Source organism: Lithobates pipiens, unplaced genomic scaffold (genome assembly GCF_037356315.1).
Source record: "Lithobates pipiens isolate NorthernLeopardFrog02 unplaced genomic scaffold, aLitPip1_a1.2 Scaffold_24, whole genome shotgun sequence".
Taxonomy (NCBI): Eukaryota; Metazoa; Chordata; class Amphibia; order Anura; family Ranidae; genus Lithobates; species Lithobates pipiens.
In genome coordinates, this window is record NW_027507786.1 from 7,054,530 (window position 1) to 7,078,241 (window position 23,712).

The 23,712-nt window shown below is 43.3% G+C and overlaps 1 protein-coding gene and 1 non-coding gene across 2 annotated transcripts; both read right to left on the minus strand.

Moving 5' to 3' along the window:
• Positions 1–907: 907 nt before the first annotated feature.
• EIF4G2 (eukaryotic translation initiation factor 4 gamma 2) lies at positions 908–23,327 on the minus strand. The gene is made up of 22 exons (XM_077453558.1): positions 23,204–23,327; positions 20,305–20,367; positions 18,827–19,069; positions 14,703–14,864; positions 12,779–12,881; positions 10,962–11,087; positions 10,803–10,869; positions 10,556–10,707; positions 9,759–9,869; positions 9,518–9,601; positions 9,081–9,179; positions 8,858–8,999; positions 8,602–8,765; positions 6,941–7,045; positions 6,517–6,627; positions 6,330–6,434; positions 5,616–5,831; positions 4,692–4,950; positions 4,399–4,603; positions 2,684–2,892; positions 2,465–2,586; positions 908–1,832 (listed from the first exon to the last, which is right to left on the minus strand). Exons 3-22 carry the CDS (start codon positions 18,904–18,906, stop codon positions 1,767–1,769), a joined length of 2,688 nt encoding a protein of 895 aa, XP_077309684.1. The 5' UTR covers positions 18,907–19,069; positions 20,305–20,367; positions 23,204–23,327; the 3' UTR covers positions 908–1,766.
• On the minus strand, positions 6,708–6,906 carry LOC143929750 (small nucleolar RNA SNORD97). Its single transcript, XR_013262601.1, has one exon. It is a non-coding gene; the product is annotated as a small nucleolar RNA SNORD97 (small nucleolar RNA).
• Positions 23,328–23,712: the final 385 nt, after the last annotated feature.

Below are 23,712 nucleotides of genomic sequence, written 5' to 3' on the forward strand. Positions count from 1 at the left end.
TGGTCTCTGGCTTAAGGACCATTGTGAGACATAGCTCAACCTTAGCCGTTTCGGAGACCCATCACGTCTCATTGATATTACTATTGGTTTTATACCATTTTAAAAACTTGGGTTACAAAACCGTATATATAAAATAAAGTTGGTTTTTCATGAGGGGCCTTTCTAGCTTGCATTTTTTTGTTCTCTTCAAAATTCAGCATCTTTAGGGTGTGGCACTAGTTTAGATACAAGGCTTAATAGCTTTATATAGCTGGCCATCGATGACTTGAATCTCAACGGTTTCACAGGGACCAACCGAGATTCAATCCAACTATGGGCAGGCTGCTGGTACTGAAGAACAAACTTCAGTACAACTAGCCTGGTCGGATTTTTTTGCACGCAATCAGTGTCTATGGCAGCCAGCAGGCGATTGTGTTCCACCAGCATTTGGAAGGAAATAAAATTGCATAATCCATGGGCTGCTTTAAGTCTCACCCTACACTAGTGCTCTACTTGCACCTCACAAAAGAACACCCATTAGATCAGATGTCATGCAGGAAAGAAGCCGACAATAGCAGCAGTGGTTTACTGGAGAACTGGTGTCTTCTAGATATTTAACACCTTCCTGCTGACTGGCCCCATTAGTGTCCTTAAAGCCAGGAGGCAGGCATTTGGGTCATGTGCCTGCTGCGATTGGGAGCCTTTCAGATCGTGACAGCCAATCGCCAGTATGCATCGGTAACTTTCCAGTACCAGACGTCTGTGCTAGGAGAGCACAGGGAGCATGCTCGCAGCACGGCAAGTGGTTTTACAGGGCCAAAATGTATATACACACATAATAGGCCCATGCAAGTACTGACAACTGTGCACACACGCCCCCCCCCCCCCCCCCCAATGAAAGTTTGTATGTAGCCATAAAAATCACAGGTCAAGTATCACAATGTTTATTGATAGATACAAGTATATAAAATCAGGGCATGAACATGACTTGATAAATTAAGTAGACTTAATTTCAATACTATAATAAAGGAGGACCAATTCATTTGCTCACCATTTTAAGCATCACACCCACAAATAACCATGTATCTTGGGGTAGCCATCAATCTCTCAAAAACAGAGCAGTTTTTTGTGCAAGTAAATTTTTTTTTTTTTTTTTTTTTTCTTTTTTAGGTTTTTAAAGACTTGTGCACTTGCCCAGGCTCAAAGATATTAGATTCTAGCACAAAAAAAAAAAAAAGCCCATTACTAGAGGTAGAAGAAGTACAGGCAATACACATACTATTACGGTAACATCCATGAATTACAGTTAAAGGATTCTCTGTAACAACCAAATTGATAATCAGATATTGCAACAAGTCAAGTATTACACTGAGCAAAGTGCATCTCTACAGTATTCTTCAGTGTTGCTAAATCAGTTTTCGTTTTTTTCACCCTCCCTTTATGGCCCAGAAAGGTTAATTTTTTTTCGGCAGCTATAGAAGTCCTCAGAGACCACGTGTGTGTTTTTTGGGAACCCAGGATGTAATTATTGCATGCTGCTAATGCACAGATCTAAACATTACAGATACTCTAAAAATATTGCATGGCTGACTATGATTAAGACATTACACTTAAAAACCTCTTTTAGAGCAGAAGGAATCCTAAAATGGACATGCCTCTGCATTTACAGATTTGCGAAAATGTTACAGCGGAATGGATTTTCGCAGTGGTTAGGTCAAAAAAGAAAAAATGCGATTTCATTCATAGCAACAGTGTGTTTGCACAACATTAAGGCTTCGGCTGGTTCTTTAGTCGGCTTCCTCTTCAGATTCCTCTTCTTCGGCAGTCTCCAGCCAGGTCAACCATTGGTTCACCTGGGGGGAAAAAAAAATATATATAAAAAATAAGTTAAACAGTGTTACACCACATCTCGCATGCTGAGCTCTGCAGCTGTAAACAAGTTACCTACCCAATTTCACCCCAGAATCAACCTGACCTAGAGAGGCAACATATAAAAGCTTGAAATGCCCCCAACATGGAAGTATAGATTGGGTGCTGGGAGATTAAAGCAGAATGGTGCCCAATTCAAGGCAACGTCCTTGTGCCACCAGCCCCCACCCCCAGTGCTGTTGGCCAACAATGAAAGGATTGCTTGTCCGTTTCAGGGGGTGTGGCCAGGAGGGCACAATGCTCCACACCTGGTGGACATGCCTAAAAGTCAACGATTTCTGATAAGAATTTTTACTTTATATATATATAAAAAAAAAAAAAAATTTGGTGTAATATAAAATTATATAAAATTTTAATTTTCAGAAGGTTGGAGTGAACTTCCCAGACACCTCAGGTCCCTCATTTTTTTTGGCAGCCAAGATCACCACAGCGCAAGCATGGAAGACCCCGCTGATAAATTTAGCATTAATGAGAAAACCATTGCTCTGGACAAAGATTCCTCCTCCCCCCCCCCCCCCCCCAAGTATTCACCATACACTACTAAACATGACTTTACCTGGAATAAAGCTTTTCCTTTTCCTGGAAACTCTTGTGTAATATCTTCCTTCCATGCCAAGAAAGCTTCTTCTTCGATTATCTCCATGTCATAGAAATGGACAAAGAAGCGGAGCAACATGCCTGCAAGGGAATGGGCATTTAAATAAAATATCAGAAACAGATGTGGCTGCCATAGAAAAAAAAAAAAGGAGGAGCAAATGGCAAGAGGCAGTTGTACCTTTAGGAAAGTTTTTAGTGTAGCAGTGCACCTGGAGTGCATACAAGGCGCTGACTTGCAGGTCAACGTGGTCATGGAGGAACTTCTGCATCACTGGCTTGAAAGACAGCAACAGCTGCTTCTCCTGTTCCAGCTGCTCTTTAGATGGTGCCGCCACCTGCTCTGCATCGTCCGTTGGGCAAACCTCATTAGAAATATACTGTAAAAAGCTGCAAGACAAAAAGGTTTAAAATTGCTTTTTTTTTTTAAAACCAGCGTGCAAAAAAGTTTGGAATCCAGTTATACAACACACATTGCCAATAGTTGATGTAGCCACAAAATCTATTTTTTATCCTGCGTGCTTTTCCCAACAATAAATTTGTTTTTGCTTGTATGGATGAGTGAAGTTCCATAGATATGCACTACCTTAGGGTTGTTTGAGCCATTACAGGTTTTTATTTCCAAGTTTGTGTAAAATTAAAAAATTACAATGCATCCAGCAAGCACCCCCCTGATTTTACAGAGAAAGTGATCTGCTTCTCATCCTTGCAAGAGCAGAGATAAGAAACTTGGAGGTAAAGAAACAGCACACTGTACACAGCTAGGCACACATGTAACCATTTTATCACCCTAGGTCAGTTTTTCCCCTGACATTTCCAGGCAATTCAATTTTGCACAGGTGATTTGATCAGTTTCACTGCCTTACTAATTATCACAACCTTTTCACCTGAGGGAAATCCTGAAAACATGACCTGTTGTGGCACCTTGAGGACTGGAGTTGAGAAACACTGCCAGAGATGTTAACCCCCTTCCCAGCCAGTGTCATTAGTACAGTATCACTATTGGTGCCAGTTCCCACTCAGTGTGCAATTGTCCACTGCACTCAAATTATAGGTGGATAGAGCGCTCGATATCTCCAAGTTTTGGGTACAGCGTTGCATGACTGAGCAATTACCAGTTAAAACAGCGCAGTGCTGTAATGGGGGGGGAAATGTCTGGTTATAAAGGGGCTTAAACCAAAAAAAAAACACCAAAATGTTATACTTAACTGCTCTGTGCAATGACCTCTTGCTATGAGGTCAAGCAATCAGGCTTGCTCTTGAGCCACACCCCTATGAATGTCAACACACACAGCTCTGTCCCACCTCTGCTCTTCATTACCTCTCAGCAGGAGCTGAGCTTTCATGCACATCTCTGGATCAAGAGGGGTTCCGGGAAGTATATTGGTGGGGGCGGTCAATATGCAGCTGCACCTAGGTTTTTTTTTTTTTATATCTTAATATATAGAACGCACTAGGGTAAAAGCCTACCTTTAGAACCACTTTAAAGCAGCCAGTTATATCAGGTTATCAAGTGTTCCATTGATTGCACAGCAACCTGGCCAATCTTCAGCCCTACAGTGCAAGTGGAAGGTACCTTAGACATGAGCCAATTCACTTACAAGCCTGTCTCAGGAGTGTGGGAAGACCCCTTACAGGCACTGGGAGAACATGCCAACTCCATGCAATCGTGTCTTGATTTGAAGTACATCAGGGCTGCAAGATGTGCCAACCAGTAAGCCACTGTGCTGCCCATTACAACTCTAGCCATAAAATAAATAAAACCACCTCTAATCTGACAAGTAACTTCCTGCTTCATAACTACTTGCGCTCTTCCCCCCCATAGCAGCTAAACACATCTCACCCTATGAATGAGATCCCTAGTAGAAAATAAAAAAACCCCCATGATATCCTCACCTGGTCATCAAAATATTCACAAATCCTTTATCTACATGAAGTTTAGGAGAGATGTTATCCTTAATCCACTTGTAGATGGTCTGTGGAGAAGGATCCATCTGTATTTGTTTCAGTAACTCTTTCTCCAGTTTCATCAGCGGAAACAAGAAGCTCAGTCCTTTCCCGTCCAGGATCTCCAGCATGCGGTCTTTGTTCTGGTCGATTTCTATTAGAGAGCAGTATTAGCGATCAGGCAATGCCCCAAAACACAAGAAATGGTTTCTCTTAAGTGTGCCAAAAAGGTCAACCCTTACCTGGTAACATCTTCTGCATGTTGACTTTGCTTAGCTGGAAGAGTTCGGTCAGCCACTCTTTGTCTTTTAGTTTGGCCAGCTGCTGCAGACAGAGCAGGAACAGAGGAAAGTGGGTGCCGTTCTCCAGAGGCTGACCTAGTTCAGAAATGCTCACCAGCTCCGCTATTATGGCACGGGCTGCGAATTGTGCCAGGTAGGATTTCACCAGGGGTATGTCTACCTCTAGCTTGGGGCACTGGTCTAGCACAGTCAAGAAAGCCTTAAAAAAAAAAAAATAAAAATTTACAAAGTTACAATACATAAATGAACACAAAACCACCAATAGGATATCAATTATCCACCCGCTGCACAGTGCATATACTGCAGACAGGTGGCTTGTACAGGCACTGTAATGTGCATAGTCTTTCTTCCAGGTTTAGGACGTGCATACCCCCCTTCCTGCCAGCTCTGCTAGGATTGTACATAGGGGGACTCAACACATCCCAACCAATGATTCATGTCTGGGACCTGCTGATCAGCTGTGTCCAATCACAGCCCAGAGCTTTGTGTTGATAAACACATGGCTCTGTACAGAGGGAACAATCTGTTTCTTAGCGCTGCAGGGCTAAGAAACAAAGATCTTTAGTAAAAAAGCAGCAAACACTACACATCATTAGGCAGTTAACCTTTTGATTGCCTTAGATATTAACCACCAGCCAGTGTCAGTATATAGTATTAGTACTGATCACTGCATTAGTGTCAATCGTGATGCCAGTTAGTCTGTCCAATTGTCCACCACAGCCTACTACAAGTCGCTGATCACCGTCAAAAAATAAATAAGTTATAAAATATATAAAATTATTGCCAAACAGAAAAAAAAAAAAAGGCCTGGTTTATGTATGAAGGGGTAAAGCCTTCCAGAGCTAAAGGAACCAAGAAATATACCTGCATGAAGTTGTCACTTGTTGCCACTCCCTCTTGACGCAGTATACTGATCAGTTCGCTGGCACGCTCCTTGTCTTCGTCAGATCGGTCCAGGGATTGCAGGACGATCAGGCTAATCATTTCCGAGATGAAGTGTTTAGGAGCTCTCATTTCTTTAACGCTGTTTATGGCATCTGCCGCGTTACCGTTATTCAAGTATTCAGTCACAAATGCTTCCTGAAATTCAGAGCAAGCTCAAGTCATGCAAACCATTTAGAAATGAAGGCGCACAGGCTCAGTTTCCTGCATAATTGTCTTGCACTGTCATGCTTTAAAGATTTTCCCTTTAAGAGTGGGGGTGAAGCCGAGTTGTGTCTCAGTATGGTGCTCTGGTGCCAACACAGCAAGCCGTTTGCTATGGGGGCACTTGGCAGGAGGGTGGAGCCAGGAGCACTGCGAGGACCCCAGAAGAGGATCTAGGCAAAAAACACTGAGAGCAAGTATAACAACTTTTATTTTTAATTTTTGAGAAAACCCCCCCTTGCACGTCAATATTCCTTTTGCATATGCATTTCCTGCATATAGCTGCCAGCAGCAATCCTGGTGTTCTGCTGGCTGGGAAGGCTCCCTGCCAGCAGAACAATGGTGCCACATGAGGGGGGGGGATCTCCCTTCACTCCCAAACAAAAAAGAAGATTATCCCAAAATTGAGCAATATTTCAGAGAACAGCTTACAGTAAGTTTAAGTAGCTCTTCTCTTGATGGTGGAGGCTTCTTCACAATCTTGGCAGGTTTCTCTTGGATGGGAGGTGGGTTGGTTTTTAGGCCAAGCTGTGGTGTCTGGAGAAGAAAGAAGTTAGTAACTCCGAAGAGAAAAATAAAATAAAAAAAGTGAATGATGGAAAAGCCTCCGACTTCTCACCTGTCCCATGGGTGGTGTCTGGGTGCGAGGCGGCATCATGCTCATCTGAGGCTGAAGCTTTGGCACTTGTGTCTTGTTCATTAGAAAAGACTGAGCTGGTCTCAGGCTTATCTGGGGGAAGATCAGACAAATGAAAGGTTAATACCACAGAGAACTCAAATGCTCAGAGAATCCTGTCTAAGGAATAGTCATCGCCCTCATATCTCATAATCTTGCTCAGTGGACGCTGGTCACTATGAAAAAGGGGAGAGGTGGGGGGGAGGGGTTAAAGATTGGGATGAAGGGAGAATGAGAAAGTGAAAAGGAGGAAAAAAAGGGAGGTGGGTGGGGAGAAGAAGTTTCCAGCCACAAGTCCTCATAATAACGCGTCTTTTCTTAATCATCAGGCGACCATGAGAAGCAGCTTCCATCTGGAAGTACGTACCTCGTCTGCATTAAGCTGGCCTTTTTTAATAAACCGAGGAGGCATATCCTTTGACTGCCCTTGTTGCGATAAGAGCCCCTGACTCTGGTACATCTGGCCTTGCCCCTTTTAGAAAGATTGAGATTACGATAAAATTAGAACATCGGCTACCAGAACATTCCATCAACTTTTCTAGAAAACTGCCAATTTTCTGCAGGCTTGTTGTTGCCGGTTTCCTATAAGAACCAATATTTTGAACGCATCTTAAAATTACCAAGACAGAAGCCAAGGTTCCTTAAAAGCAGAGTTCCAGCCTTTTATATTTTGTTTGTTCAAATCACCCAGTGATTGTCCCAAATATGGAACAAAAAAACCCAATTTTTTTCCTGTATAATATGAAAGGTTACACTGAGTAGATACCCAACATGTCACACCATAAAAAAAAAAAAAAAAAAATTGTGCACGCTTGTGTTATGGCAACAAACTACGGTACTTAAAATCTCCATAGACGCTTCCAATTTTTACAGGTTACCCGTTTAGTGTTAGAGAAGGTAGAGTGCTGGCGTTATTGCTACTGAATATATTTTACACATGCTTTATAAAATAAAGGATCCCGTAGAAAATCCGTCGCGACCACTTATATCAGATGCTGAATGGCCCGCTGTATTAAAAATATACCAGGATTATGGCTGCCATAACCCAGTTAACTTTTTTTTCTCTGACAACTGTCTAATAAGTGGCAGAGCGATCAGCAACACACGCAAATTAGAATGGAACTCTGCTCTAAACAATGAGCAAATTCTACTCAGATAACTGACGCCATTGACATTTTCATCTGTAATGGGGTAATTCCCAATGACCACAAGTGTAAGGAGCATTCTTCCAACTGATAATCCCACCAATGTACCACGAGTTGTATATATAGTAAGTTTTAGGAGTACCGAGACCAGAAAATCAAGGGTACCTCTGCGCTGAAAAAGGTTTAGAAAGGTGGTGCTAACCAAGTCACTGTCTCCCCCATAATCTCCAGATTTTCTTTTCGAAATTATAAATAAAGGTTATTACCATTTTGTTAAAAATTAGTAAACCCCTCAAGGCAATCACTTTTGGGTTCACCAAGGTGCAAGCATAAAGTATTTTTTCACCCAGATAAGCTCTTTGCTTGATCATTAGCTGCATCCTACTGTTAAAGTGGAGCTCCACTCCTCTTGAACATTTGGCACTTTGAGGCACCGGCAGAGGACGTAGTACAGGCAAGCTGTCACATCTGGGTGCACAGTCAAGATGCCCGCTCCTGAAGACAGTGCGTTAGACCACCGCTGGATAATTGGACAAGTGAGTGGCCATTTTTTTTACTTTATTTTTTTTTACACTTTGTAGCCGCTGACTTCACAGGTGGCTGGAACTCAGCTTTAAATCACACACTGGGGTTTAAGCCTGTCAGCAGATCGGCCTCTACTTTAAACAGTGTGCCAAGGTAAAAAAAGAGCAACTGAGCATTTGCAGAACAGAAGGAGACAGCATCACTGGAAATTGAACAGAATAGGCATTAATGTTTTATATAGCTGCAAAAAAAGGGACAGCCTCAAGTGGTCTAGCCGGACTTGCATTTTCTGACTCAAGTTCCACTTTAACTAGAACAGAAAGGAAATAAAAAAAAAAAAAAAAAAAAAAAAACTCACCTGGCTTTTCATAAAAGGTTTGCCTCCAATTTCACCAAACTGGGACTGTACAGGAGGTATGATGTGCCCACCATGCCCGTTGAATAACTGGTTGGAACGATGGCGTCCCATGGTTGGGGAGAACCTGTCCTGTATAACCCCTGGACCAGTACCAATACCACTGCCTGGAATCAGAAGAGACAAGGCGGTAAGAGGCAGCATGTTAAAAATAAACAAAAAAAAAAAACAAAAAAGCACACAAGGCCTTACTACGGACCTGGCATCTGTCTAAACATATCAGCAAGTCCTCCAAGTGGGTCCCTGTCGAGCTTCATTCGTGGTGGCATGAACGGCCCCTCCAAAAAGAAGTCAGTTCGCATTCCTTGTGCCATTGAAGGAGGAATAAAGACTCCTAAATCCTGGTGAGAAAAATGTATATAAAGATACTGTACATATACCTCCTCCCTAAAAGACAGAATATACAAAGCACGATCACTCACTTTCACTGCATCTTGGCGGATTTGATTGATAGTCTTTGGTCCATTATCGATGAAAGCTTTGCGAGCAACCCAGCCATTTCCTCGCAAATCCGCAGTATCCTGCAGAAAGAGGAAGGAAAAAAGCACAACTACACCTTAGTCCAAGTGCCAATAAAATGTCAACTGTTGGCCCCCCCCCCCAAAAAAAGGACTTCAAGCCACGTACTGAATGGCTATGAGCATGTAGCCCAATACAACCACTTTATTACACCCCCCCCACCCTCTAGAAAAGACCCTTATCTGCCAGATTTGGCAGTCACACCAAGTCTGATGCAGATTGTTTTAGGGCTAAATCGCCGGCTTTGTCCTACACACATGTATAGACCCTCACAAAGTCAAATTTTAGAAAGACTAACACAAAAAACACCAACACAGCAGAAATTCCACAAGTTACTTACTTGCAGCAGGAAACGAATCCTAGCTGGCAAATCGTTACAAGTCTTCAAAGCGGACATCCGGGCAAAGTACTGATCCATTAAGGACTACAAAGAGACATTGATATTAGGATGCATATCTGGACAAACCATAGGATTTTTCTAGTCTTTACCCAAAAATTGACAATTTGTTTTGTAATTGGAACAGGTGAATTCCCCCCCCCCCCCCCCCCCCCCCATCTATTGATGCAAAATATTCAGGTACCTTGGCTTTTTCGTGGTCTAATCTAGGCCCCACAGTCCTCATTATCTGACAGAGACACTCCAAATCCTCTCCCATGTCTTTAAGCTGGACCCTCTTTTTCTTTTCCAAAAGCTAAAGAAAAAAAACAAAAACACCATCCAGAAGTTAGAATAGACTTAAATAGGATTGGAAAAACCCCCACAAAACATTATTTTAAAAAACACGTCTAGACTTACCTTCTCTGTGCAAAAGAATTGTACACAGCGGACCAGAACCTCTTCATTATGCCCACTGACGCCCGCCCCCCCCCCCCCCATGTGGAGCCCATTGGGAGGGGGCAGGCACTTGTGCATGCTCACTCTCGAGCCCTGCTGCGTTCATTGACAGCCAGTGGCACTTTGGCCCCACCACTGGGAGCAAGAGGCTCCTAGTATCCCAGCAAAGCCAGAGACCCAGAATTAAGGGAAGAGAAGAAGAACTGCAGATGTGGGGGGCACGATGCAGATGTTTATGCATTTTATACCTTCATGCAAGGAGTGCATGGAGGTAAACATGTTTAGGCTTTAGAACCACTTTAAGTGCAAGACCCATGCGCACAGGCTTAAACGGGTTGTAAGAGCAGAAGGTTTATCTTAATGTATTCTATGCATTAAGATAAAGCCTTGTGTGCTGTATATCCAACATCTGTATATATCAAATTCTGTCAGAATAGTTTGATTTAGTATATGTAGACAATTTGTTTTAAGATTGAGTAGTAAAAAAAAAAAAAAATAAAAAAAAAAAAAAAAACACACACCCACACACCCCAGACTACTTACTGTTTTGATGCACTTATGAAGGATAGATTCATGAATAAGGTCAAGCTTGCCAAGCTCGCCGATAAATTTGATGTTCCCCAGCATCTTAATCTTAGCAATGGCTCTCTGCTCCTCCTCTTCAGGCAGGAGAGGGCTGTCTCGCTTGTCATATACTGTTGAAAAAAAAAAGATTTTTTTTTTTTAAATATATCACAACATGTACAAGGCTTAAATATTTACCCACAGATGACCACTCTGCAACACTTACCCTCAACATTTCTGGATCTGTTCTCAAACTCATCTTGAAGTTTTGAAATTAGGAGGCGTCTAAACGTCTGGAGGGAAGAAATCATGATGATGACTATGAAGCACAGGAACACAAACAAAGTCCAGGAGAGAAAAGAAAATAAATAAAAAGTGAACTCACTGTGCTTTGCTTCTGCCCTGGTTGACTCTCTGGACCATCAAAGTTTGGTGCTTCTTCTGCTAATCGCAGACATAGCTGAGCATAGAGTGAGCTGTACTTTGGCTCTTCGAGGGCTTTGTCTACAATCTGAAAAGTTAGGATTAGATACAAGACACAGTGAATGACAGTTTGGAGCTGGTGTTAAATATGGTACAACCCTCAAACCCCCCCACTTTTACAGTTAGACCCCTTTCACACTGGGGTGTTTTTTTTTTTAACGCTAAAGCGCCTGAAAGTGTCTGAAGCACTTGAAAGAAGCCTCATCTGCAATCCCAATGTGAAAGCTCAAGTGCTTTAAGAGCCCTTTCACAATGTCAGCGCCCGAAAAACGCTCGTAAAGCGCCGCTTAAACCAGCATCGCTTTACCAGCGTTTTGAGCTCTATTGGGGCGCTTTTAATTCCTGCTAGTGGCCAAATAAAGGGTTAGAAGCACCCACAAAATGCTGCTGCCAAAAGATTTAAATGGGAAGGGGCACTTTAGGAACGGTGTATTCACCGCTGCAAAGAAGCTGCTTGCAGGACTTTTTGATGTCCTGCCAGCACATAAAAGCACTCGGGCTTTTACATTGGGATTGCAGTTGCGGCTTCTTTCAAGCGCTTTAACGCTCAAGCGCCTGAAAAATGCCCCAGTGTGAAAGGGGTCTTAAATGCAGGGTCTTCTGATAAGGGGGGGTGGGGATGGTGGGGGAGTTAGCACTTTCTGGTGCAGAGGCTTTTCAGTCGCTCCTTCAAACCGGTGAAGCAGCAAATAGCAATGGAATAGAATGTGGAGGGCATTCAGTCCTGTCAGGCTGGCCCGATATTTGTCAGTAAGAGCTCAAGCACACAGGTGTGTCACCACCCCCCCCCAATCTTTCTGCTAGCAAGATCTACATAAAAGGTTGTCCCTACACCTTAGGGTGAATTTACCAAGATCTGGAGTGCGCAAAATCTGGTGTAACTTTGCACAGTAACCAGCTTCCAGGTTTTATTGGAAATGCTTAACTGAACAAACTGAAGTTAGAAGCAGATTGGCTCCCATGCACCAGATTTTGTACTCCAGTTTTACCAAAAGCAACCCCCTTTGTGACAAAATACATAACATTTTTTGCATCGATTGCCATTTTATTCCCCAGGCCAGTGATGGCGAACCTTGGCTCCCCAGATGTGTTGAAACTACATTTCCCATGATGGTCAACTACACTGCAGAGTGCACGAGCGTCATGGGAAATTAGTGGTGGTGGGGGGGGGGGGCGCGGTCAATGTAAAATTTGCTAAAACCGAGCAACAATTCATTCACCAGTTTTAGCAAAATCAACCCCCTTGACAAAATTTGCATTGACTGACATTTTTCTTCCTAGGGCAGCGATAGTGAATCTTGGTACCCGAGAGGTTTTGAAACTAATTTCCTATGATACTCTGCAAGTTTAGTTGGCCATGGGAAATTTAGTTCCAACATTGCCCTAGGGCAGTGATGGCGAACCTTGGCACCCCAGATGTTTATGAACTACATTTCCCATGATGCTTAACTACACTGCAGAGTGCATGAGCATCATGGGAAATGTAGTTTCAAAACATCTGGGGTGCCAAGGTTCGCCATCACTGCCCTAGGGTCTCAAAAAAAAAAAAAAAAAAAAAAATTATATATACACACACACACACACACACACACACAAAAAGCCTCCACTGCATTCAAGATTAGTTGCCAATGGTTACAGCAAATCATTGCCTTAACACAAGTTTTATCTTCCAGCCACAATACATACAGAAGCACACGAGAGGGTCAAGCGATCACTTACAAGCAGTATGACTCCTTTGAGGATGAGTTTGGAATCTACACCCGCATTAAGGAGCTCAAGGCATAGCTTGTCAAACTTCTCAGGAGCAAGCTTGTTTAAGATGCTGAAAGAAAAGAGAAAAACACTGTTAGAAAAACAAATATGTTTTTTTTATAGTAACAGGTTTACCAGTTTGTAGAAGAGTGGTCACCAGCCAATAACCAACAAGCACGTCCACAATCCGCTGAGCAGTTGCTCCACATATGAATAGCACGTGGCATAAACAAAGTTGCACGAGGACAGACAGACTTGTTTATCTCTCTCGCCGTAAAACAGAACAGATACATGTCCTCAAAGTTACGAGAAAATTTAGAATAGACATTTTATAAAAAAAATAATAAAATTCGCAGTCACACCAAGTTGATTGCTGCCATTACTAGTGCAAAGGGGGTGGAGTTCCTGTACGCATCCCACAGCTTGGTTTACGCAAACATGGTGTCTACAGTCAATATACGATAATTTGTTTTTGGTTAAAAAAAAAAAAATCCCATGTAGCAGAATTTATGAAATGTTTTTTTTATTGCAGAAAGTGTAAATGATATACATATACCCTATTGTCCCCTTCTTACACCAGTAATGGTGGTGATCAACTGAGAGTGACATTGCAGCAGACACTTGGTAAATCTTTGCGAAGGCAAGGTGGTTAACCACATCAATACCGGGCCTATTCTGGCACTCCTAAATGTAAAAATCATAATTTGTTTGCTAGAAAATTACTCAGAGCCTCCAAACATTTTTTAGCAGACACCCTAGGGCAGTGATGGCGAACCTTAGCACCCCAGATGTTTTGGAACTACATTTCCCATGAGTCTCATGCACTCTGCTGTATAGTTGAGCATCATGGGAAATGTAGTTTCAAAACATCTGGAGTGCCAAGGTTCGCCATCACTGCCCTAGGGAATAAAAAGGCGTTCATTGTAACTATCTCGCACAGTATTTGCGCAACAATTTTTCAAATGCTTTTTTTGGAAAAAAGTAAAGTTGCCCAATTTTTTTGTATAATGTGAAAGATGTTACGCCGAGTAAATGGATACCCAACATGTCACGCTTTAAAATTGCACACTCATGGAATGACCCCAAGCTTCAGTACTTAAAAATCTCCATAGGCGATGCTTTGTAACTCAATGTGTAATCTAGTGTAGAGCTATAATAGTTTCTTGCACTCCAATGCATGTGGCGATACCTCACATGTGTAGTTTGAATGGAGTTTACATATGTGGGCGGGACTAATGTGTGTGTTCGCTTCTGAGCGCGAGCTACCGGGGACAGGGGCATTTAAAAAACAACAACATTTTTTTAATATCATTTTCTCACTTTATTTTTACAACTTTTTTTGATCACTTTTATTCCTATTACAAGGAATGTAAATATCCCTTGTAATAGGAATCTATGTGACAGGTCCTCTTTATGGAGAGATATGAGGTCAGTAAGACCCCACTCCAGGCTGGAAAGCATGAGATCGTGAACAAAATCTCAGCGATCCTATGCTGACAGCCGTGATCGCGGCTTTGTTCACTTCTGGGAACCCGGGCGCGACGTCATAACATTGCACCCGGGCCTCCGATAGTCAGAGATGACTGGTGACCATCTGGTCACCAGTCATCTCCATCATCCGGCACCGGATGATTCTTTCGCCGGGTCTCTGATGGCACGGGAGAGCCCGGAGAAGCACCGGATGACGGCGGGAGGGAGATGTCTCCTTCCGTCGCCTGTAAGAAGGATCAAGCGGCAGAAATGCCGCCATGATCGTTCTTATGGTGCACACAGAATGATGCCTGTGGCTGCTAGCATCAGATATTCCCACTGAAAGTCCAGGATGTCATATGATGGCCGGGGAAGGAAAAAAATAAAAAGCGCAGTAGATCATCCTTGACCGATTACTTACCCTCTTACTTTCCTAAAGATTGCATCGTGCCGTTCTTTTTCACTTTGCGAGGTGAGCGCAGGGTTGTTGGCGGAGTTGTTTGTGGAGTTAACATCTCGTCTAGTGCTTCGTGAAGGAATCCATCTTGGAACGCCAGGCCCTGGGGTTTTCCCCAGGTACTCGCTAAAAGGAAAAAACAAAAAAAAGATTCAAGACCACAAAACCAAAAACCACACAGGGGTGGGGCAGGTCCTGTCAGCAGAAAAAGGGTTACATTAAAGTCCATCACTTCATAAAAATATATTCTGGCTGATTTGGCAATGCCTGTAATGATATTCCTTTATTTTTTATTTTTTTACTGTCCGGGATGAACATTTACGCCAAGCTTAACACAAGCTAGCGTTAGCTAGTTCATTTGTCGCTTCCACAGGGTGACAACGCTGACTTTTAATTGGACAAAGCTTCCGCCTAAAAAACAATTCCTAACCCCCCCCCCACAAAAATGCTCCCGTTCATGTGATTACTGCAACTGGCCGATCTAAAAACTACATTCAGCCAAATAATGTGAAGCCCTTCTAGAGGAATACACTATATTCAGTGCCTTTGCAACCACTGCCCCCCCCCCCCCCCCCAATCTTGCCAATATGTTAAAGCGCCTGTGTAATCCTATCCTGCCAACAGTTACTCATGTGAGCCCTGACGAAGTCATGTGACGCAATGTGTAGGGTGGAGCCTGAGGAATCAGACTGGAAGGGTCCTACCAGGAAGAGTAATATTTTACACAGGAGACAAGCACCCTAGTGAGAGGGAGGCCACATTACAGGACACTATATTGGATAACAGGAGAGCAGGATAGGCTTACACAGGCACTGTAACATCAGCAAGGTGGGAGCACAGAGGTGACGTCACAAAAGCACCAGATATACTGTATTCCTCAAAAAAAAAAAAAAAAAAAAAAAAAAAAGACTGGCATGTTGGATAGTATGAACTGGCACAACATACAGTTTTCTATCACTGACCGGCCACTTATTAGGTACACCTTGCTAGTAGCAGGTTGGACCCTTTTGTCTTCAGTCTTCTTGGTATAGATTCAACATGTTGGAAACATTCCTCAGATTTTGCTCCATAGTGACATAACAGCAACTGCATGATGCAGATTTGTCAGCTGCACAGCCATGATGGAAATCTCCCGTTCCACCACATTCCAAAAGGTGCTCTATTGGATGGGATGTGGCGAGTGTGGAGGCCATTGGAGGACAGGGACCTCATTGTCCAGTTGTGAGATGATTGGAGCATTATCCTGCTGGAAGGAGCCATCAGAAGATGGGGACACTGTCGGCAAAGGGATGGACATGGTCAGCAACACTCAGGTAGATCATGCTCAATTGGTACTAAGGGGCCCAAAGTGTGCCAAGAAAATATCCCTTATACCACCACCGCCAGCCTGAACCGGTGATACAAGGCAGGATGGATCCATGTGCCAAATTCTGACCCCACCATCTGAATGTGGCAACTGAAATCCAGACTCAGACAAGGCAAACCACCACCCCAATCTTCCATTGTCCAGTTTTGCTGATCCTGTGCCAATTATAGCCTCAGTTTGCCGTTCTTAGCTGACAGGAGTGGCACCCGGTGTGGTCTTCTGCTTCAAGGTTGATGTGTTCAGAGATGGTATTCTGCACATCTCGGGTGTAACAAGTAGTTATTTGAGTTACTGTTGTCCTATCTGGAACCAGTCTGCCCATTCTCCTCTGACATCTAGGTATTTTCCTCCACAGAACTGCCGCTCACTGGATATTTTCTTTTTCGGACCATTCTCTGTAAACCCCGAGAGATAGCCGTGCATGAAAATCCCGGCCGATCAGCCATTTGAAATATTCATATCAGCCCGTCTGTCACCAACAACCATGACACGTTCAGTCACTTAAATCCCCTTTCTTCCCCATTCTGATGCTCGGTGTGAACTTCTGCAAGTCGTCTTCTTGTCTAGATACCTAAATGCATAGAGTTTCTGCCATGTGATTGGCCGATTAGCAATTTGTGTTACAAAGCAATTGGTCAGGTGTACCAAATGAAGTGGTCGGTCACCATGTTGATGCACAATTTCTCCTTTAGCCTATTGGATAGGATTTAGATGTCAATTATTGCACTCTCCCAATTTATATGAATACAATTGTGTGCAGCACCCTATGTGCAGTTGTCATACACTTTTGAAAAGTTTCACACCCCCCCCCCGTGCCTGATGCAGCAGCTGCTTGAGAATTACAAAACCACTCTGTACATGGACAGACACTACAGTGCCTTGAAAAAGTATTCATACCCCTTGAAGTTTTCTACATTGTCATGTTACAACCAAAATGTATTTTATTGGGAATTTATGTGATAGACCAACACAAAGTGGCACATAATTGTGAAGTGGAAGGAAAATGATTTTCAAATGTGAAAAGTGGGGGGCATTTGTATTCAGCCCCCCCTTTACTCCGATACCCCCTAACTAGTCTAGTGGAACCAATTGCCTTCAGAAGTCACTTAATTAGTAAATGGAGCCCACCTGTGTTACCAAGACATGGCCGTCCAACTAAACTGACTGGCCGGGCAAGGAGAGCATTCATCAGAGAAGCAGCCAAGAGGCCCATGGTGACTCTGGAGGATCTGCAGAGATCCACAGCTCAGGGGGGAGAATCTGTCCACAGGACAACTATTAGTCGTCTCTCCACAGATCTGCCCTTTATGGAAGAGTGACAAGAAGACAGACATTGGTGAAAGAAAATCCTAAGTACAGTTTGGGAGAAGCCATGTGGGGGACACAGCAGATGTGTGGAAGAAGGTGCTCTGGTCAGATGAGACCAATATTGAACTTTTTGGCACAAAAGAAAAAAAAATAATAAAACGCTACATGGGAGGAAAACACTGCACATCACCCTGAACACGCCATCCCCACCGTGTAACATGGTGGTTGCAGCATAATGGTGGGGATGCTTTTCTTCAGCAGGGACACGGAAGCTGGTCAGAGTTGATGGGAAGATGGATGGAGCCAAATATCGGGAAATCTTATAAGAAAACCCATTAATAGCCTTAAGACAAGACTGGGACGGAGGTTCACCTTCCAGCAGGACAACGACCCAAAACATACAGCCAGAGCTACAATGGAATGATTTTAAATCAAAGCATATTCACGTGTTAGAATGGCCAAGTCAGAGTCCAGACCTAAATCCAACTGAGAATCTGTGGCAGGATTTGAAAAACGCTGTTCAGATGCTCTCCATCCAATCTGACAGAGCTTGTGCCATTATGCAGAGAAGTCTCTAGATGTGGTGGCACAGTGGTGTAGTGATTAGCACTCTCGCCTAGCAGTAAAAAGGGTCGCTGGTTCGTATCACAGCCATGACACTACCTGCCTGGAGTTTGCATGTTCTCCCTCTGGCTGCGTGGGTTTCCTCCGGGTACTCCAGTTTCCTCCCACACTCCAAAGACATGCAGGTAGGTTAATTTGATTTCTGTCCAAAAATTGGCCCCTAGTATGAGTGGGGAACTTAGATTGTGGGCTCCTTGAGGGTAGGGACAGATGTGAGCGTGCAATATACAGGGACAGGGACAATTGTAGACACTCACAGGTTGAACTGGATGGACTTGTGTCTTTATTTAACCTTACTATGTAACTATGTGCAAAGCTGGTAGAGACATCCCCAAAGACTTGCAGCAAAAAGGTTCTACAAAGTATTGACTCAGGGGGACGCCATACAAATGTACCCCACACTTTTCACATATTTGTAAAAACTTTGTAAACCATTTATCATTTTCCTTCCACTTCATAATTATGTGCCACTGTGTTGGTCTATCACATGCTCGTACTCTGAGAGTTGAAGCTTTCACACTCATGACTGCCTGTAGTGGAACAAGCCACTTTCAATTAGCAAAAAAATAAAATTGTTATAGTAACTGCAATATGTTTCCATCAGGATTCAGCCATTTACACAGTATGTATCCTCATCATGAAAGGCCACCTTTACCACCAATTATTATTAAGCTGACAGAAGACGTGGCCATTTTCACAAAGTTAAAAACTCCACAGTAACATAAGAGGAGGAGTTCAGTCCACCATATTTTTTTAAAAAATGTATGTTTTCCCTTTTGAGCATACACACCAGCGTTTCCGCTCGGCTGGGTTACCGTGCGATACAGGCGCACAACCCGTTGAGTCCGCTTTGTCTAACGCGCGCTGCATGCAAATGCACGGCGCGCAGATGTCCTACAGAAAATACTGCGTTCGCTACTGGGGGGAAGGGGAGGAGCGGTTTGGGCCTCTCTCGCGACGATCTTCTGCGGGCGGGGAGTAATGCCACCCGGTCAAAATCCTGTCAAAACACTTGCCGATCAGAGCTTTCAACCTGCCAATGAGCAAAATGTGGGAAAAAAGCCAAAAATGAGGCACAAATGCTGGAAATAAATTGTATATGGATTTAAAAAAAAAAAAAATATAAGATATATCTTTATTTTATAAGAACAGACTGACAATGTGATCTTATCCACTACCAACCGCGAATAAGATCTCAATTCAGACTAGATATAGTCTGTCAAATGATTCAGGCTTAAAGTGGCTGTATACCCCAATTTGTCATTTTTACCTACAGGTAAGCCTCATTGGCTTACCCCTCTTGTCTGTAGGTAAAAATGAATACCTGCTAAAACCGTGTGGTTTAGGAGATATTCCCTTTGCATGCAGCCACTGACGTCAGCGGCGCATGCGTTCTGAAGGCCCGGCAGACGCTGCCAGACCTTGCCGGGAAGACAGACGTCATCGCGGCTCTGGCCACTCACTGCACCGAAGCAACGCAGAGGGCAAGATGGACCGGGCTGCAGTGCAGGGGCTTCGAGCTAAGGCATTTCATAATGAGCTAGTATGCAGTGCATACTAGCTCATTATGCACTTACAGGTTTTTTTTTTTGGATGTGTGGGTATACAACCACTTTAAAGATACAAAAAAAATAAGAGCAGAATACATTTTAACCCTCTCTTTTTCAAACGAGACTTTATACACTAAAGGTGACCCTACATAGAATTCAGATATGTTTAAATAAAGGTAGTGGTGCATAGAAGAAGTCATCACATCTCAGGTATACAAGGATAAAGCAGGGGAGAAGAAGAAAAAAAAAAAAAAAAAAAAAAAAAAAAAAAGGGAACTAGGGGAAAAGCCCCGTCTTTGCCACCTGAGATTTACCTTCACTTCCTGTTCCATAGCCAAAACAGGAAATGCCTACAAAATTAAATACTTTGGATTCACCGTTGTGTACATATCCCAAAACCCTGGCAATGCCAAAAAGCAAGCAATGACCAACACTGCAGGTATACTTCATGGCTGCCTGTATGCACCAAAGTGTAAAATTTTAAAGGCCAAACTTGGGACTCTAACTTAGGGGATTACATAACTAGCACTACTGTTTGAAGAGTATTGATGTTTTTATAGTACCGGGGCCCCCGCTGTCCAATAAAAAAAATAAAATAAAAGTGCACAGAGGCGTGGCAGAAAGTATAGCCATGAGTGGGTGGTTAAGTGTCTCCCCCCCCCCCCAATAGTAGTCTAATAGAATAGTCTGATAGTGAGACAGAAATCAAGGCACTTACCCGTTGCCAACAGTCTTGGTATAGTGCTGAGAGGCACCCCTACCTCCTCCACCTGACGAAGCACTGCAAGGAGAAGAAATTTTTAGGTCAGCAAGGACTACTTCAGTTCTATAAACACACACACACACACACCTGATGTGCTCCGACTTTGAGAGCACGTGTCGCATGACATGTGCAAATCAACGTTTCCATATGAGAGCCGACATTACACGGGCATTCTTGTGAAGACGCATCAAAGTTGATCAGTGTGAACCTGGCCTAAACCTCAACTCCAGCCTCCCCACACATTTTATAATGGCTGCACGGTAACTGCTTATTCTAACAAACCCACCTCATTTCCTAGCTGAAGAAATCCAGCATCTAGCTCCTTCCCAGCCCTACTGTCCCCCCACCCACCAGTTTCCTTCATTGGATTTCAGTTTTGCATTAGAGGCCTCAGATCACATGTGGGCATTATCTAGGGTGGTCCAAGTACCAATGAAGAATGCCCACTTTTCCAGACCGACATCTGGGAGGCATTAAGGCCTTTTAATGTATGCCCAACTCCGCCCACAAGAGGAAAATCTACAAAGAATATTTTGAGTTACTGCAGTGAGAATGAAAAACAAATGCGATGTGCAAAGTGATCAGACACCAGCGAATCCTAAATCTTCCACCAATCACATGATCCTTAAAGCCCCCTGTGTATTGGAGGTCAGCCAACACCACCTTGCGGAATGAACACGCACTAGAAAAGGGATGCAACAAATGACCGTAGCAAACAGCATGCATCTTAACTAGAGGTCATCTAAGGTGGCGTCTGCATTAATCCCAGGCCGTCTCCTCTTCCACAGGACCATCAGGTCCCGGCTGTGATAAATAAAGCTCACCCCAAAGTCAGAAAATAGCAGCAATAGTGTAGCTTTAAAATAAAGTTGTTTGTTTACCAATCATTTTACCACTTGACCTTTGGAAGGTTTTTACGCCCTTCATGACCAGACCTTTTTACTATTCAGCACTGCATCACTACACAAAAAGCTTTTGTGCCATTTATTGTTTTGCTTTTAATTTTATGTCAAAAAGAAATTCCTAAAAATTTAGGCAAAAGTGTATTTATTGCTACACATCTTTGGTAACAAAAAAATTCTCTGCAAGTATGGGAGAGAGGGAAAGACATAATGTACTAGTATGCACAGCATATTATGGCAGGCTTAGCTGTCATACATGTCCTCCCAGGTCCCGTGCCTTCAGCCACTTGATAGGCCAGTAGGCGATGCTGGCTAGAGGTCGACCGATACATGATCCCGATTTTTTTTTTATTCTCCCCCCCCCCCCCCCCCATCTCATAAAAGCTAAGTTAGACACCTTTCACACTGGGGCATTTTTCAGGCGATTTCGGGCTAAAAATTGTGTCTGTAAAGTGCCTTCAAAACGGCTCCCCTGCAGTCTGTGTGAAAGCCCCGAGTGCTTTCACAATGAGGAGATGCGCTGGCAGGACTAAAAAAAAAAAAAAAAAAAGCCTGCAAGCAGCATCTTTGGAGCGGCGTAAACCGCTCCTCCACCACTCCTGCCCATTGAAATGAATGGTCACCACTGCTGAAGTGCATGCAATGCGATTTTGCAACAGTGCTTCACTGCCCCGCTAGCAGCCAAATAGCGGGGCTAAAATGACAGTAAATCGCTGCTAAAACTTGCGTTTTACCGTCAATGCCTGCCCGATCCAGTGTGAAAGCAGCCTTAATAAGTGATGCAGAAAATTTCTTACACATTTATTAAACAAAACAAACCTCCAATCAGTTCACTTGTATGTATAATTTATATTAAAAAAAAATTATTAAATACACAAAAACAGGTACTCAAAACTTTTGGAAGAAAAAATAAAAAGGGCCAACTTGCGTTTGAAAGACCTCTGCGCAAATACCACGTCACATAAAATATTGCAACAACCGCCATTTTATTCCCTAGGGTCTCTGCTAAAATATATATAATTTTTGGGGGTTCCAAGTGATTTTCTAGCAGAAAATACAGGTTTTTAACTTGTAAGCAACAAGTGTCAGAAAAGATTTAGTCTTTAAAATGGTTAAACTGAGAACTTCTACACAGGGAGTTCAGCCCATTGAAGAAACATTGCATCTCTTTGATCTTTTCTTGGCAGCCCAGAGAGGAGGAAAGTCCTTCACTGATGTCTTCAGGCAACTTACATTGACTTCTATTACAGAAGTCTTTTGCAAGTCGTGCTGAACATGTCATCGGCTTTTTAATCAGCCGATGCCGATTAATTTAAAAAAATGCCAAATATCAGGCGATATATCGGTCGACCTTTAGGCTGGGTTCACACCATAGCGATGCGGGAACGCCGTGAATCCGTGGCGGTTTCCCGCATCGCATGCCTCCCGCTGGCAGTTCACACTGCCCTACGCTGACTGCTGGGAGTGTCAGTGAAATGTTAATGACACCCCCAGATCCGTCCGCATATCGCAGTGCGATCTGCAAACTCGGACAGGAATCGGATGGCATGGTGTGAACACCCATGCCATCCGATTCTGCTGCGGACCAAAAAAAAAAAGGTCCGGTGCGAGTTTGCAGCGGGTGCGATTTGCACTGCAGTGCGAATCACATCCGGTTCTCGCTGCCGCAGCAGTGTGAACCCAGCCTTAATGCTGGCCATACATAAGCACAGGAGTCACATCACCGCGGCACAGATCGGGGGGGAAATCACATTTGGCAAGTACAGAATCACTATCTAAAATATGCAAAGTGGTTGGAGGAAAGCTTCAGAATGGCAAATTTTTTCATTAGAAATGTGAGCAGACTGCAGTTCCCCTTTAAAAAGAGGTGTACCCAAGTCTGATTGTTTTTAATTTGCTACCTGCGATTCACATGCTCCCAAATAAAAAAAAAAAAAAGAAATCAGTCTTACCTGAAACGAGAAGCACCCCCTTCTGCAATCGCACTCTCCACTTTGGCGGCTTGATAACAAAGAATGATCAAAAAAAATAAAAAAAATAATAAATTCTCAGTGGGCAGGGGGAGGGGGACACGCGCTGAAAGAAAAAGAAAAACAGAAAAGCTACAATTATTTTTTCTTCAAGACACACAAAACCCAAAGCACACAGCAATCCCCAAACAAACCCCTTTGTGTACGCCCGGCACGATTTTTCTTGGCATCCAAGCCACCATTAGGATCCTGGCAGGACCACAATGTTCCACAGACTATAAATACGGAGAATACAGAGATGGATTTCTCTAAACTGTTGACACATACCGAACGCCTGAAGTGATCATTCCTTTTACTGCTCAACAGTGCCGGCCTCCCCCCTTGATAAGCATTTCCTGTCTAACATGCCGATTTCTTGCATGAACCCCAAAGCTGACAAAGTACCCACAAAACCAAACGGAGCGATCGATTCTGAAAAGAATGTACATAAT

Bases quoted from the DNA above. Each gene is read 5' to 3' on its own strand.
- EIF4G2 (XM_077453558.1), bottom strand. From the start codon at position 18,906: ATGCAGCGCGCGTTAGACAAAGCGGACTCAACGGGTTGTGCGCCTGTA. The intron at 9,000-9,080 runs GTGAGTGATCGT...TTTTCTCACCAG, and splicing joins TCCGCCAAGATGCAGTGAAA to GATTTAGGAGTCTTTATTCC. The intron at 4,951-5,615 runs GTATATTTCTTG...TTTTTTTTTAAG, and splicing joins CAAGTGACAACTTCATGCAG to GCTTTCTTGACTGTGCTAGA.